Source organism: Pimephales promelas, chromosome 7 (genome assembly GCF_988280905.1).
Source record: "Pimephales promelas chromosome 7, fPimPro1.hap1.1, whole genome shotgun sequence".
In the NCBI taxonomy this organism is placed as follows: domain Eukaryota; kingdom Metazoa; phylum Chordata; class Actinopteri; order Cypriniformes; family Leuciscidae; genus Pimephales; species Pimephales promelas.
The window spans coordinates 4,392,792-4,410,235 of record NC_142775.1 but is presented as its reverse complement, the minus strand read 5'-3'; the positions used below and the strand labels follow the sequence as shown (position 1 = coordinate 4,410,235).

At 39.6% G+C, this 17,444-nt stretch overlaps 1 protein-coding gene and 1 long non-coding RNA gene across 4 annotated transcripts in view; both read left to right on the top strand.

Annotated features, from left to right (window-relative positions):
• The window catches only part of LOC148978247 (uncharacterized), a 58,981-nt gene extending 57,521 nt beyond the window's left edge, over positions 1 to 1,460 (top strand). For all 3 annotated transcript variants that reach the window (XR_016169222.1, XR_016169221.1, XR_016169220.1), the window contains one exon: positions 44 to 1,460. This is a non-coding gene — a long non-coding RNA (uncharacterized LOC148978247). The remainder of the gene's footprint in view (positions 1 to 43) is intronic.
• A 2,435-nt stretch (positions 1,461 to 3,895) lies between these two features.
• Positions 3,896 to 17,444, top strand: LOC148978246 (uncharacterized). The gene is made up of 16 exons (XM_089133549.1): positions 3,896 to 4,001; positions 6,644 to 6,800; positions 7,718 to 7,904; positions 8,589 to 8,684; positions 8,975 to 9,070; positions 9,712 to 9,807; positions 10,124 to 10,219; positions 11,016 to 11,111; positions 12,266 to 12,361; positions 13,157 to 13,252; positions 14,140 to 14,235; positions 14,911 to 15,006; positions 15,943 to 16,038; positions 16,375 to 16,470; positions 16,761 to 16,856; positions 17,439 to 17,444. The coding sequence occupies exons 1-16, from the start codon at positions 3,896 to 3,898 to the stop codon at positions 17,442 to 17,444; spliced, it is 1,608 nt and encodes a 535-aa protein (XP_088989675.1).

Here is a 17,444-nt window from a genome sequence, read left to right as displayed (position 1 = left end):
TGAAAAAAAGAAATATGTGTGTGTGTTTGTGTGTATATATCAGGTATGGCCTGTTGTAGGGATGCCAGTGTAACTTTGTGCCAGCCCTGGAAAAAAAGGCCCACGTACGTCTCCCAGATCCTCCTGAATAACAGCCCTGATTCTATTTTAGTTGTGTGTGATTTACGCCCCGCTTCCTCTATGTGCTGTGTGAGGAAACAGATGCGCGGGACTGTGCTTTTCCTCAATTCCTGGGAGAGAGATTGTGTCCCAGCCCGGCCGAGGCTCCGGCTCTCCGCGCTCGTGAGAGAGGCTGCTAAACGCCACTTATGTGGACTCTTCGGTTCCCCTTTCTGCAATTCTCCATTTCCTTCAGGTTTCCACTTGCGTATGTCCGCGTGGGCCGGTCGGGACAGGGCAAGGTCAGCAGCGCCCGGTGATGACGTCACTAGGGCACTTAATTCATACATGTGGAATGAATAGGCCGCGATTTGGGACACGCCCGCCGGACACAGTGGCCCTTTGATCAGGACGGGTCACGCGACACTCGTGATGATGATGTCACTCCAACAAATGCTTATCAGTGACTGTGATAATGAGCTGCGGGGAGTGTGTGTGTGTGTGTGTGTTCAGACTCCAGCTCACAGGCTGCAATGCGCACAGAAAACTAGTCCAAATAGAAGTTAAAACATCATTGATGAAGGATTAGGGTCGTGTCAATGATGCTTGATTTTGGGATCCGCAAAAAAAAAAAAAAAAATTAAATCACTGAATTGTGTGCATTTTGATTGGACTACCTATATATCTTATAACAATAAAAGTAGCCTACAATTTAAATGCTTAAATTCACAAACTTACATATTGGTAAGAGATCGTAATATTTTCATAATAGCATTTGGTTAACATGTGAACAGGTAATTTTATATAGGTAATTTTTTTATAATTGTATTATTTCATAAATTACAGATTCTGTTTAGCAAAACAATATTTTATGCATATAATGTTGTCCATTTTGATGAATTTTTTTGTCTAATAATTTCTTCATTTTGCTTAAACTTTGCTGAACAGCCATTAAAGCTGTTTATAGTTTAAATATGTTGTGGTAAATGGCATTTATTTACTTATAGTAGGCTATAACCTGTATTTATTTTTATTTTTATTTTTTTAATAAAGAATGATATTCTACAAGAATATGGTATTATACAAGAATGATTCGGCTAAGATTATTACCAATAATGCATTATTTTGTATTTAAGGTGTAGGCTATAAAAGAACTAGCACTTTTTAATTCAAGTTTTTATTTTTGTTTTCTTATTTGTCTATTGACCCACAGTTAAATTTCACTTTATCTGACACCAAAATATCTTGAGATGATTAAGAGGAAGGCTATGTTAAGAGTGAAGTTGGAATGGGAAACTATTTTCTATGAAAAGGGAAGGGAATGAATACACGTCACCAATAAAGAAAAATGTATTTCCTGACCGCTGATGCATTATTGTTGTGTCATAAATGCTCGATGATTGTTCACGATGCGTGGAGCTTTTCGTGGATAACAGCGCCATCTACAGGAGGCTGTAAACACAACACAATGCGGGTGCACGCGAACATAATGGTGTGATGTCACTGTTAGCATGTTTGCAATGACCTTAGATTTGGAATTTATTGGGATTATTGCTACACTGAGAGAAAAAATGTTTACAAATTGTGCCTTTTGGGGTCCACCAGGTTGTCACTGCATGTATGTAGTACCCTTTAAAGGACATTTTTTGTACCTTTTTTTTATCACAAAAAGGTTCGTAACAAAAGGTATGTATTTAAGGTAACTTATTAAGTATTAAGATAGGCTACTAATATGCATCTTTTAGGAATAAAAAGGTAGAAATATGTCATTTTAAGGGCTGTACTAAACTTTGTATACATTTTCAAAATATGGAAGGGTTAATTTAGCCACATTCTTCCATTTCTTGGATACAAACTTGTAGTTTTTATCCTAGACAGCGCTTATATTGTGGTCTTCAGAAGTGACAGGGAAATAATGTTTGTGAACATAATAAACACCTATTGTTTTGGATCATGGTAGTGTGTCTCAGATGAGCTCGGCTTACAGCTCCACCTACTGGCCAGAATGAGAGTTTATCTGGTTTGAGCTGGAGACTCTTTCATCCTCTCTCTTCATTTATGCATTATAACTTGTGATCGGTGCATCACAGAGCCATTTAAAACAGCTGCTTTCTATATGAATTTATTCCTGTGATAAAAGCTGCATTTTCAACATCATTAGCTTAGCTACCAGTCTTCAGTGTCACGTGATCCTTCGGAAATCACTCTAATATAGTGATTTGATCCTCAAGAAACATTTTTGAAAATATTTGCGCTGCTGAATGAACAAAACAGTAAAAATACGAGATTAATTTAAATGGCTATCCTTGCTGAATAAAAATATTAACTTATTTAGGGGGAAGGGCTAAATGGAATTTATATATATATATATATATATATATATATATATATATATATATATATATATATATATATATATACAAACTATACAAACTTTTTATTATATATATATATATATATATATATATATATATATATATATATATATATATATACATACATATAATAAAAAATAAATTTCCCAAAAAAAAAAAAGACATTTGGGGTTTTCGGGTCCATCAGCAGATCCTCCTAACTGTCCGGAGATGTATTCAGAAGATCGCTGACCGCAGCAGCTGTCACACAGGGCCAGCGTTACATAATTCACTTATTTTTAAGAGGATATAAAACTTTGGTTAATTATTGCCTTAAGTGCTGTCCTGAAACAGAAGATCACGCAGTGTGTCTGAGCCGTGCGTGACGTCATGAGGCGACAGGTCAGGCATCACTCGGTGTTCTGACTTATTTTATTCTTTATTCCTTTTCATTTATTGATTTTACACTTGCGGGGTGTAGTTTTATTGCGATTATTTCAGCATAAATGTTATGAAAAGCGAATCGCCCCTCTTAAAGCCCCTCTCTCGGTTTTACAGGACCTCGTGCAGGCAATTATTTCACCGGTTACAAAACACGTTCAGTCAGCAGCTGAGGGCCTTCGAGACCTCAAGCATGTGATGGGGTGTGTGTGTGTGTGTGTGTGTGTGTGTGTGTGTGTGTGTGTGTGTGTGTGTGTGTGTGTGTGTGTGTGTGTGTGTGTGTGTGTGTTTGTTTTTATCACATGGTGGGGTCCTCAGCATGTTAGCACACTCACAAAGTGGGGACCAAAAACATGGTGGGGACCAATTCCACGGTCCCCACAATGATTTGCTTGTAATAGTCTCAGCAGGTGTTGCTGATATGCCTAGTGCAGTTTTTTTCTAAATCCCCACCATGAACATATACCTGATCTCAGAGTGTAAGTGTGTATGGCAGCGCTGCTCTTTAGCGCTTCTGCAGTATGTTCGCGGTACTGCATCGGTAAGCACACCTGTGACGTAAGAAACACATTTCACCAACTGCTCATGCGCAAAACAATCGCGCTTAATCAAACGAGTCACGACGAGGTAATTGGTGGTCAATCAACGAAATCAATACATTTTTTCAGGTAATTAGCTTATTTTTATTGTTATTTTCGATAATTAAATAAAAAATACATCACAAGTTCAAATAATTCCGAAAGATTGTTAAATTACATGATCGAATGGAGTTTTCTAATGAGGTGTAACTTAACTTAATTGATGTTACTCGTTGACTCTAGCAAAAATACTATTGATAAACTTAAATTGCATGTCGGTATATAATTTAAAGTGTATATAACGCGTGGTGTAGTGAGTCCTAATTAGTTAACGGCTGGAGATATAAGCGAGCGGAGCGGAGCGGCCTGCGGCCTTCGTGAACCCCGGGGTGACGCTGAGACGTGCCCGAGTTCAACATCGACATGAGACGGAGGAGAATCAGACCAGCAAAAGATGCTGAGGAACATGTTATCAATGCCATCGACAAGACTGATGCACTGGAGGCTAGATACATAAATGATCATAAAGGTAGGTTTGTAGAGAGTTTATAGATGTGAGTTGATTGTAAAGAAATGGTTTTATTATCTTACTACGGAGCTCCGCACATGACCGCACATGTAAAATGTATATCATGGCGGCCATTAATCAGTAACACGTTCACACAAGTTTGATTAAACTAACACCACCAGGCAACAGATTAGTAAATCGTGGTTATGTATAAAGGAGTCGTCGAATTAATTATATCTTATATGTAATGTTATAGCCCGCATTAATGAGTATGGCTCCTTAATGTAACTGTTAACTATCTATGGTAAGGTAAATTATTTTCCACAGCTTCTTAACGATGATATTTTATGTCATAAATGACCCAATAGTATAGTAACTATGATTCTTTTCAAACGAATGGGTTCTGGGGTCATTTAAAACCTAGAAATATGAGGGATATTTTAAAATTGTGATTTATTTTATGTTGAAAAAAAATCTGATTACATATAATTATTTACTCCTTTACAATTTCTTTAAAAACAACAACAAAAACAACATTTGAGCAGTTTTGCAGTAAATTGTCTAAAGTAGTTAGTATATTTTTAATATGTATTGAATGTATATGCTAAGTGTTTTCATGTGAGTCACCATGTGAGTTCAAACTATTTGCCCCATGGGGATTAATACGCTTTAAACTTAAACATTTATTTGAAAAAGCCTTTAAAGGGATCTTACCTCAAGGTCATCCAAGATGTAGGTGTCTTTGTTTCCACAGTATTTTCAATTTTGACATTTTTTGGTCAAACCGTTCTTGTCTGTCAGTCATATACTGGAGGTGAAGGGGGTCCTCAATCGATTCACCTCAAAGAGCATGCACAGAGAAGTCCAAATTAAACATGATTTAATGACTCGTAATTGTAAGTACACATTGATGGCCTAAGACACGAAACGAGCGGTTTGTGTGAGAAAACCAACAGTATTTATATAGTTTTTACCTCTTGTTAACAGCCGTCGAACTGATCTGAATCAGATGTCCAACTGAACCAAACTGAACCGTCTCCAGAGGTTACGCCGGAAGTGATCTCTCGCGCGTCTACGTCACGCATTGTTTACACAGAGATTTCGGAAGTTTTACCTTTCACTAAACATATTTAGATATATCGAAATCGTCTTCCATTGCGATTTCCGGTATTTCTAAATATGTTCAGTTGGACATCTGATTTAGATCAGTTCGACGGCTGTTAACAAGAAGTAAAAACTATATAAATACTGTTCGTTTTCTCACACAAACCGCTCGTTTCATGTCTTATGCCATCAATGTGTACTTACATTTACGAGTCATTAAATCATGTTTAATTTTGACTTCTCTGTGCATGCTCTTTGAGGTGAACCGATTGTGGACCCCCTTAGCCTCCAGTGTATGACAGACAGACAACAACAGTTTGACCAAAAAATGTCAAAATTGAAACTACTGTGGAAACAAAGACATCTTGGATGCCCTTGAGGTAAGCTAAAACATATCAAAAATTAATTTCAAAGTGAACTATCCCTTTAAATGTGTGTCTTGACAGTGTTCTCTGCGATTCTTTGTCAAAAGTTGTAGAAACCCTGGTTAAACTATTACAGAAGTTATTTATAATGGGCTAACCATTAGTGTATTATTAAAGGATTAGTTCACTTTTAAATAATATAAATTTTAAATAATAACAAATCACTTTTAAAATAGTTCACTTTTGCTGATAATTTACTCACCCCCATGTCATCCAGGATGTCCTTGTCTTTCTTTCTTCAGTCGAAAATAAATTAAAATTTTGATGACAGGATTTTCTCCATATAATGGACTTCAATGGGAACCAAACGGTTCAAGGTCCAAAAGAGAGTTTCAGTGCAGCTTCAAAGGGCTTTAAACGACACCAGATGATGAATAAGGGTCTTGTCTAGCGAAACCATCGGTCATTTAAAAAAAATGACCGATCATTTCGCTAGGCTGCACGAAACGATCTGAATCTAGTATCTTATTAATAGGCAAAAGTACCTATCAGACAGTGGTTAAAAAATAGTCTCGATAAGTCGATCCCTGAACGCCGTTCATACAGTTCAGAAGTTCGTTGAACTTCATAGAGTTCAGATCACTCAGCACGACGTTCATGGTTTGACTTATCGAGACTAGTTTTTAAGATGGCTCCTGTCTGTATACACTAAGTGAACTGTCTTTATAAAGTATCTTCTTATTAAACAGTCTGTACACTTACAAACTTCTCAATGCTTCGTTTTGCATGTATGGAGCCTCATTATATTACTGCGTTAGTGTGGGGCTATTTTGAGCCTTGTTAGTGGTATAAACTAGCGATTTCTCTTTACTTAGTCAATGCCCCCATTGCTAGAATTATATGCTAAACAGTTTTTAGAGATAAAACTCTTTACATTCGATTATCATGAAAACACACCTCAGAGAACGATTGACTAGGTACCGATGTTTTATTAGACCAAAAGGTTCATTGTTCACCGGAGTTCTCCTTTAATTTCTTTTTCGACTGAAGAAAGAAAGACAAGGCCATCTTGGATGGCATGGGGGTGAGTAAATTATCAGCTAAAGTTTTTTTTTTTTTTTTTTTTTTTAAAGTGAACTAGTTCTTTAAATGTATAGAATGGATTGTATTAACATTTTTTTACCCTTTTTTCAGGTCGTGGAGTGTTTGCATTGGCCCCTTTTAATAAAGGAGATTTTATTGTTGAATATAGGGGGGAAATGATTGCTTTAATCGAATCTGAACGCAGAAGAGAGGTCAATCAGAATACTGTGTATATGTTTGACTTCATCTGGCAAAACAAGAAGTGGTGGTAGGTTTTTAAAATAGTTTAATTTTTTGATAACACTTTACTTGAAGGGGTGTGCATAAGACTGACATGACACTGTCATAAACATGACATAACACCTGTCATGAACATGAAGGAGTCTTTATGAATGTTTATGACTGTCATTAAGTGTCATTCGGTACATTGACGCTTTTAATGCAAAGTTGACATTGTTTAAAATGTCTTTGTTATGACAACTTGACATTAACAGCGACAAAAAATGTCTTGATTATGACAACTTGACATTAACCAAGAAATCATAACCTGTCACATATGTCATAACAGGTCTAATTATCAAACTTAAAGAAGTTATTTAGCTTTGCGTTTACATTACCCTGTCATATGTGGTTGGTTTTGACTTTGGCCGTCATGACACCATTATAACTGTCATGAATATTTTACTTGTCCTCAAGTAAAGTGAAACACACTGTACTAGTTATAAAGATGTCATTAAGGGTTATTACACTGTCAAATGCTGTCAAACAACAGTGTCATTAATATTTCCCCTTACCTCAAGTAAAGTGGAACACGTTGGACTAGTTATAAAGATGTCAGGTTGACAGGTCATGATTTCTTGGTTATTTTTAAGTTGTCATAACAAAGACAATTTAAACAAGGTCAACTTTGCATTAAAAGTGTCATAATTTACCGAATGACACCTAATGGCAAAAGTCATAAACATTCATAAAGACTCCTTCATGTTCATGACAGGTGTTATGTCATGTTTATGACAGTGTCATGTCAGTCTTATGCACACCCTTTCAAATAAAGTGTTACCAATTTTTTTAATTTACATGAATAAAAAAAAATGTTTTTTTCTTTGTTATAATGTCCTAATTTGGGTCTTGTTATGGTTTGTTAGGTTAGGCTAAACCTTCATATTTCATGTTTTTTTTTCTAAGCATTGATGCAACTCATGAGAACACCACTCTAGGCCGGCTCGTGAATGATGATGTGAACCCAAACTGCATGATGAAAAAGGTTATTGTCGAGGGAACGCCACATTTGTGCCTTTTTGCAGCAAAAGACATAATTCCTGGAGAAGAAATCTCATATGACTATGGAGGAAGTGACTGGCCTTGGAGAAAGGTTTGACAAAATTTGGCTACTTTTCTTCTTTGTACAGTTATTTGTCTGTCTCTGTCTATCCATCCATCTATCTATTAGTAGGGCTGTGCTAAAATATCGATACAGCTAACTAACGTTATATTTTTCCACAATAGTTTATCAATATTTCAACCACTTGTATCGATACTTAAAAAAAGATATATGAAGAGTTCAGATGCAAAAGCCTCTAAATGCCGTTTGAAATTTTCTTCTTTAATGATGATTTTTATCAAACTTGTATATTTAAGTTCAGTAATTTCACTTAAATAACAATTAATAGGTAATTATCATTGCCATTTAAGTGAAATTACTGAATTTAAATATACAAGCTTGATTAAAAATGATCATTCTTGAAGAAAATTTCAAATGGCACTTAGAGGCTTTTGCATCTGAACTCTTCATATATATATATATATAGTATATAAAACGTTCAGTCTGTCCTTCTCTCTATCAGTCTGTCCGTCTCATCTCTCTATCAGTCTATTATATTTGGTCTCGACTCTTACACACTGTTTCTAATGTATTGTACGTAGTGGGGACCTGTAGTGTGTCAGGAATGCTATATAACCCCCATAAATACACACACTTCCTACAGGTTTAGCGTAGTGGGGACCTTGTCTTGTAAGTAATCAATTATAACTAATTTTTGTAACTCTTTTGTTATAGGCTACATGCAGCAATGATGATGAAGACATGGTGACCATAAAGAACTGCTCTGGGGATTCTGGAACAACTGTTGGCGTTTCACGACACACTGTTGAGGTACATATATTCAATATCTCTCTATCTAACTCTCTCTCTCTGTCTCTCTATCAGTCTGTCCGTCTCTCTCTCTATCCGTCTGTCCGTCTCATCTCTCTGTCAGTCTATTATATTTGGTCTCGACTCTTACACACTGTTTCTAATGTATTGTACGTAGTGGGGACCTGTAGTGTGTCAGGAATGCCATATAACCCCCATAAATACACACACTTCCTACAGGTTTAGCGTAGTGGGGACCTTGTCTTGTAAGTAATCAATTATAACTAATTTTTGTAACTCTTTTGTTATAGGCTACATGCAGCAATGATGATGAAGACATGGTGACCATAAAGAACTGCTCTGGGGATTCTGGAACAACTGTTGGCGTTTCACGACACACTGTTGAGGTACATATATTCAATATCTCTCTATCTAACTCTCTCTCTCTCTCTATCAGTCTGTCCGTCTCTCTCTATCAGTCTGTCCGTCTCTCTCTATCAGTCTGTCCGTCTCTCTCTATCAGTCTGTCCGTCTCTATCAGTCTGTCCGTCTCTCTCTCTATCAGTCTGTCCGTCTCTCTCTATCAGTCTGTCCGTCTCTCTCTCTATCAGTCTGTCCGTCTCTCTCTATCAGTCTGTCCGTCTCTCTCTCTATCAGTCTGTCTCTCTCTCTATCAGTCTGTCCGTCTCTATCAGTCTGTCCGTCTCTCTATCAGTCTGTCCGTCTCTCTCTCTATCAGTCTGTCCGTCTCTCTCTCTATCAGTCTGTCCGTCTCTCTCTCTATCAGTCTGTCCGTCTCATCTCTCTATCAGTCTGTCCGTCTCTCTCTCTATCCGTCTGTCCGTCTCATCTCTCTGTCAGTCTATTATATTTGGTCTCGACTCTTACACACTGTTTCTAATGTATTGTACGTAGTGGGGACCTGTAGTGTGTCAGGAATGCTATATAACCCCCATAAATACACACACTTCCTACAGGTTTAGCGTAGTGGGGACCTTGTCTTGTAAGTAATCAATTATAACTAATTTTTGTAACTCTTTTATTATAGGCTACATGCAGCAATGATGATGAAGACATGGTGACCATAAAGAACTGCTCTGGGGATTCTGGAACAACTGTTGGCGTTTCACGACACACTGTTGAGGTACATATATTCAATATCTCTCTATCTAACTCTCTCTCTCTGTCTCTCTCTATCAGTCTGTCCGTCTCTCTCTCCATCAGTCTGTCCGTCTCTCTCTCCATCAGTCTGTCCGTCTCATCTCTCTGTCAGTCTATTATATTTGGTCTCGACTCTTACACACTGTTTCTAATGTATTGTACGTAGTGGGGACCTGTAGTGTGTCAGGAATGCCATATAACCCCCATAAATACACACACTTCCTACAGGTTTAGCGTAGTGGGGACCTTGTCTTGTAAGTAATCAATTATAACTAATTTTTGTAACTCTTTTGTTATAGGCTACATGCAGCAATGATGATGAAGACATGGTGACCATAAAGAACTGCTCTGGGGATTCTGGAACAACTGTTGGCGTTTCACGACACACTGTTGAGGTACATATATTCAATATCTCTCTATCTAACTCTCTCTCTCTCTCTATCAGTCTGTCCGTCTCTCTCTCTCTATCAGTCTGTCCGTCTCTCTATCAGTCTGTCCGTCTCTCTCTCTCTATCAGTCTGTCTCTCTCTCTCTATCAGTCTGTCCGTCTCTATCAGTCTGTCCGTCTCTATCAGTCTGTCCGTCTCTCTCTCTATCAGTCTGTCTCTCTCTCTATCAGTCTGTCCGTCTCTCTATCAGTCTGTCCGTCTCTCTCTATCAGTCTGTCTCTCTCTCTCTATCAGTCTGTCCGTCTCTATCAGTCTGTCCGTCTCTCTCTCTATCAGTCTGTCTCTCTCTCTATCAGTCTGTCCGTCTCTCTCTCTATCAGTCTGTCCGTCTCTCTATCAGTCTGTCCGTCTCTCTATCAGTCTGTCCGTCTCTCTATCAGTCTGTCCGTCTCTCTATCAGTCTGTCCGTCTCTCTCTCTATCAGTCTGTCCGTCTCTCTCTCTATCAGTCTGTCCGTCTCTCTATCAGTCTGTCCGTCTCTATCAGTCTGTCCGTCTCTCTCTCTATCCGTCTGTCCTTCTCTCTATCAGTCTGTCCGTCTCATCTCTCTATCAGTCTATTATATTTGGTCTCGACTCTTACACACTGTTTCTAATGTATTGTACGTAGTGGGGACCTGTAGTGTGTCAGGAATGCTATATAACCCCCATAAATACACACACTTCCTACAGGTTTAGCGTAGTGGGGACCTTGTCTTGTAAGTAATTAATTATAACTAATTTTTGTAACTCTTTTATTATAGGCTACATGCAGCAATGATGATGAAGACATGGTGACCATAAAGAACTGCTCTGGGGATTCTGGAACAACTGTTGGCGTTTCACGACACACTGTTGAGGTACATATATTCAATATCTCTCTATCTAACTCTCTCTCTCTCTCTCTATCAGTCTGTCCGTCTCTCAAGATTCAAGATTCAAATAGCTTTATTGGCATGGTTAAAGAAATCTTTACATTGCCAAAGCATTCAGAACACTATAGAATATAAATAAGTAAATAGTTAAATAAAAAATAGTAAAAATAAAGTAAAGTTTTTTTTTTTTTTTTTCTTCGTGGAGATAAACATTGCAATAAAAAGTTCAATCTACTAATATTTACACAGTGTCTCTAGGTGTGTAGTTTGTAGTCTCTATCCTCTCTATCAGTCTGTCTCTCTCTCTCTATCAGTCTGTCTCTCTCTCTCTATCAGTCTGTCCGTCTCTATCAGTCTGTCCGTCTCTCTCTCTATCAGTCTGTCTCTCTCTCTCTATCAGTCTGTCCGTCTCTCTCTATCAGTCTGTCTCTCTCTCTCTATCAGTCTGTCCGTCTCTATCAGTCTGTCCGTCTCTCTCTCTATCAGTCTGTCTCTCTCTCTCTATCAGTCTGTCCGTCTCTATCAGTCTGTCCGTCTCTCTCTCTATCAGTCTGTCTCTCTCTCTATCAGTCTGTCCGTCTCTCTCTCTATCAGTCTGTCCGTCTCTCTATCAGTCTGTCCGTCTCTCTCTATCAGTCTGTCCGTCTCTCTCTCTATCAGTCTGTCCGTCTCTCTCTCTATCAGTCTGTCCGTCTCTCTCTCTATCAGTCTGTCCATCTCTCTATCAGTCTGTCCGTCTCTCTCTATCAGTCTGTCCGTCTCTCTCTCTATCAGTCTGTCCGTCTCTCTATCAGTCTGTCCGTCTCTATCAGTCTGTCCGTCTCTCTCTCTATCAGTCTGTCCGTCTCTATCAGTCTGTCCGTCTCTCTCTCTATCAGTCTGTCCGTCTCATCTCTCTATCAGTCTGTCCGTCTCTCTCTCTATCCGTCTGTCCGTCTCATCTCTCTATCAGTCTATTATATTTGGTCTCGACTCTTACACACTGTTTCTAATGTATTGTACGTAGTGGGGACCTGTAGTGTGTCAGGAATGCTATATAACCCCCATAAATACACACACTTCCTACAGGTTTAGCGTAGTGGGGACCTTGTCTTGTAAGTAATTAATTATAACTAATTTTTGTAACTCTTTTATTATAGGCTACATGCAGCAATGATGATGAAGACATGGTGACCATAAAGAACTGCTCTGGGGATTCTGGAACAACTGTTGGCGTTTCACGACACACTGTTGAGGTACATATATTCAATATCTCTCTATCTAACTCTCTCTCTCTGTCTCTCTCTATCAGTCTGTCCGTCTCTCTCTCTATCAGTCTGTCCGTCTCTATCAGTCTGTCCGTCTCTCTCTCTATCAGTCTGTCCGTCTCTCTCTATCAGTCTGTCCGTCTCTCTCTCTATCAGTCTGTCCGTCTCTCTCTCTATCAGTCTGTCCGTCTCTCTCTATCAGTCTGTCCGTCTCTCTATCAGTCTGTCCGTCTCTCTCTCTCTATCAGTCTGTCCGTCTCTATCAGTCTGTCCGTCTCTCTCTATCAGTCTGTCCGTCTCTCTCTCTATCAGTCTGTCCGTCTCTCTCTATCAGTCTGTCCGTCTCTCTCTCTATCAGTCTGTCCGTCTCTCTATCAGTCTGTCCGTCTCTCTATCAGTCTGTCCGTCTCTCTATCAGTCTGTCCGTCTCTCTCTCTATCCGTCTGTCCGTCTCATCTCTCTATCAGTCTGTCCGTCTCTCTATCAGTCTGTCCGTCTCTATCAGTCTGTCCGTCTCTCTCTCTATCAGTCTGTCCGTCTCTATCAGTCTGTCCGTCTCTCTCTCTATCCGTCTGTCCGTCTCATCTCTCTATCAGTCTATTATATTTGGTCTCGACTCTTACACACTGTTTCTAATGTATTGTACGTAGTGGGGACCTGTAGTGTGTCAGGAATGCTATATAACCCCCATAAATACACACACTTCCTACAGGTTTAGCGTAGTGGGGACCTTGTCTTGTAAGTAATCAATTATAACTAATTTTTGTAACTCTTTTGTTATAGGCTACATGCAGCAATGATGATGAAGACATGGTGACCATAAAGAACTGCTCTGGGGATTCTGGAACAACTGTTGGCGTTTCACGACACACTGTTGAGGTACATATATTCAATATCTCTCTATCTAACTCTCTCTCTCTCTCTCTCTCTCTCTCTATCAGTCTGTCCGTCTCTCAAGATTCAAGATTCAAATAGCTTTATTGGCATGGTTAAAGAAATCTTTACATTGCCAAAGCATTCAGAACACTATAGAATATAAATAAGTAAATAGTTAAATAAAAAATAGTAAAAATAAAGTAAAGTTTTTTTTTTTTTTTTTTTTTTTTCTTCGTGGAGATAAACATTGCAATAAAAAGTTCAATCTACTAATATTTACACAGTGTCTCTAGGTGTGTAGTTTGTAGTCTCTATCCTCTCTATCAGTCTGTCTCTCTCTCTCTATCAGTCTGTCTCTCTCTCTCTATCAGTCTGTCCGTCTCTCTCTATCAGTCTGTCTCTCTCTCTCTATCAGTCTGTCCGTCTCTATCAGTCTGTCCGTCTCTCTCTCTATCAGTCTGTCCATCTCTCTATCAGTCTGTCCGTCTCTCTCTCTATCAGTCTGTCCATCTCTCTATCAGTCTGTCCGTCTCTCTCTATCAGTCTGTCCGTCTCTCTCTCTATCAGTCTGTCCGTCTCTCTATCAGTCTGTCCGTCTCTATCAGTCTGTCCGTCTCTCTCTCTATCAGTCTGTCCGTCTCTATCAGTCTGTCCGTCTCTCTCTCTATCAGTCTGTCCGTCTCTCTCTCTATCAGTCTGTCCGTCTATTATATTTGGTCTCGACTCTTACACACTGTTTCTAATGTATTGTACGTAGTGGGGACCTGTAGTGTGTCAGGAATGCCATATAACCCCCATAAATACACACACTTCCTACAGGTTTAGCGTAGTGGGGACCTTGTCTTGTAAGTAATCAATTATAACTAATTTTTGTAACTCTTTTGTTATAGGCTACATGCAGCAATGATGATGAAGACATGGTGACCATAAAGAACTGCTCTGGGGATTCTGGAACAACTGTTGGCGTTTCACGACACACTGTTGAGGTACATATATTCAATATCTCTCTATCTAACTCTCTCTCTCTCTCTATCAGTCTGTCCGTCTCTCTCTATCAGTCTGTCCGTCTCTCTCTATCAGTCTGTCCGTCTCTCTCTATCAGTCTGTCCGTCTCTATCAGTCTGTCCGTCTCTCTCTCTATCAGTCTGTCCGTCTCTCTCTATCAGTCTGTCCGTCTCTCTCTCTATCAGTCTGTCCGTCTCTCTCTATCAGTCTGTCCGTCTCTCTCTCTATCAGTCTGTCCGTCTCTCTATCAGTCTGTCCGTCTCTCTATCAGTCTGTCCGTCTCTCTATCAGTCTGTCCGTCTCTCTCTCTATCCGTCTGTCCGTCTCATCTCTCTATCAGTCTGTCCGTCTCTCTATCAGTCTGTCCGTCTCTATCAGTCTGTCCGTCTCTCTCTCTATCAGTCTGTCCGTCTCTATCAGTCTGTCCGTCTCTCTCTCTATCAGTCTGTCCGTCTCATCTCTCTATCAGTCTATTATATTTGGTCTCGACTCTTACACACTGTTTCTAATGTATTGTACGTAGTGGGGACCTGTAGTGTGTCAGGAATGCCATATAACCCCCATAAATACACACACTTCCTACAGGTTTAGCGTAGTGGGGACCTTGTCTTGTAAGTAATCAATTATAACTAATTTTTGTAACTCTTTTATTATAGGCTACATGCAGCAATGATGATGAAGACATGGTGACCATAAAGAACTGCTCTGGGGATTCTGGAACAACTGTTGGCGTTTCACGACACACTGTTGAGGTACATATATTCAATATCTCTCTATCTAACTCTCTCTCTCTCTCTCTCTCTCTCTATCAGTCTGTCCGTCTCTCAAGATTCAAGATTCAAATAGCTTTATTGGCATGGTTAAAGAAATCTTTACATTGCCAAAGCATTCAGAACACTATAGAATATAAATAAGTAAATAGTTAAATAAAAAATAGTAAAAATAAAGTAAAGTTTTTTTTTTTTTTTTTTTTTTTTCTTCGTGGAGATAAACATTGCAATAAAAAGTTCAATCTACTAATATTTACACAGTGTCTCTAGGTGTGTAGTTTGTAGTCTCTATCCTCTCTATCAGTCTGTCTCTCTCTCTCTATCAGTCTGTCTCTCTCTCTCTATCAGTCTGTCCGTCTCTCTCTATCAGTCTGTCTCTCTCTCTCTATCAGTCTGTCCGTCTCTATCAGTCTGTCCGTCTCTCTCTCTATCAGTCTGTCTCTCTCTCTATCAGTCTGTCCGTCTCTCTCTCTATCAGTCTGTCCGTCTCTCTATCAGTCTGTCCGTCAGTCTGTCCGTCTCTCTATCAGTCTGTCCGTCTCTCTATCAGTCTGTCCGTCTCTCTCTCTATCAGTCTGTCCGTCTCTCTCTCTATCAGTCTGTCCGTCTCTCTATCAGTCTGTCCGTCTCTCTATCAGTCTGTCCGTCTCTCTCTCTATCAGTCTGTCCGTCTCTCTATCAGTCTGTCCGTCTCTCTCTCTATCAGTCTGTCCGTCTCATCTCTCTGTCAGTCTATTATATTTGGTCTCGACTCTTACACACTGTTTCTAATGTATTGTACGTAGTGGGGACCTGTAGTGTGTCAGGAATGCCATATAACCCCCATAAATACACACACTTCCTACAGGTTTAGCGTAGTGGGGACCTTGTCTTGTAAGTAATCAATTATAACTAATTTTTGTAACTCTTTTATTATAGGCTACATGCAGCAATGATGATGAAGACATGGTGACCATAAAGAACTGCTCTGGGGATTCTGGAACAACTGTTGGCGTTTCACGACACACTGTTGAGGTACATATATTCAATATCTCTCTATCTAACTCTCTCTCTCTGTCTCTCTCTATCAGTCTGTCCGTCTCTCTCTCTATCAGTCTGTCCGTCTCTCTCTCTATCAGTCTGTCCGTCTCTCCATCAGTCTGTCCGTCTCATCTCTCTGTCAGTCTATTATATTTGGTCTCGACTCTTACACACTGTTTCTAATGTATTGTACGTAGTGGGGACCTGTAGTGTGTCAGGAATGCCATATAACCCCCATAAATACACACACTTCCTACAGGTTTAGCGTAGTGGGGACCTTGTCTTGTAAGTAATTAATTATAACTAATTTTTGTAACTCTTTTATTATAGGCTACATGCAGCAATGATGATGAAGACATGGTGACCATAAAGAACTGCTCTGGGGATTCTGGAACAACTGTTGGCGTTTCACGACACACTGTTGAGGTACATATATTCAATATCTCTCTATCTAACTCTCTCTCTCTGTCTCTCTATCAGTCTGTCCGTCTCTCTCTCTATCCGTCTGTCCGTCTCATCTCTCTGTCAGTCTATTATATTTGGTCTCGACTCTTACACACTGTTTCTAATGTATTGTACGTAGTGGGGACCTGTAGTGTGTCAGGAATGCTATATAACCCCCATAAATACACACACTTCCTACAGGTTTAGCGTAGTGGGGACCTTGTCTTGTAAGTAATCAATTATAACTAATTTTTGTAACTCTTTTGTTATAGGCTACATGCAGCAATGATGATGAAGACATGGTGACCATAAAGAACTGCTCTGGGGATTCTGGAACAACTGTTGGCGTTTCACGACACACTGTTGAGGTACATATATTCAATATCTCTCTATCTAACTCTCTCTCTCTCTCTATCAGTCTGTCCGTCTCTCTATCAGTCTGTCCGTCTCTCTCTATCAGTCTGTCCGTCTCTCTATCAGTCTGTCCGTCTCTCTCTCTCTATCAGTCTGTCCGTCTCTATCAGTCTGTCCGTCTCTCTCTATCAGTCTGTCCGTCTCTCTCTCTATCAGTCTGTCCGTCTCTCTCTATCAGTCTGTCCGTCTCTCTCTCTATCAGTCTGTCCGTCTCTCTATCAGTCTGTCCGTCTCTCTATCAGTCTGTCCGTCTCTCTCTCTATCCGTCTGTCCGTCTCATCTCTCTATCAGTCTGTCCGTCTCTCTATCAGTCTGTCCGTCTCTATCAGTCTGTCCGTCTCTCTCTCTATCAGTCTGTCCGTCTCTATCAGTCTGTCCGTCTCTCTCTCTATCAGTCTGTCCGTCTCATCTCTCTATCAGTCTATTATATTTGGTCTCGACTCTTACACACTGTTTCTAATGTATTGTACGTAGTGGGGACCTGTAGTGTGTCAGGAATGCCATATAACCCCCATAAATACACACACTTCCTACAGGTTTAG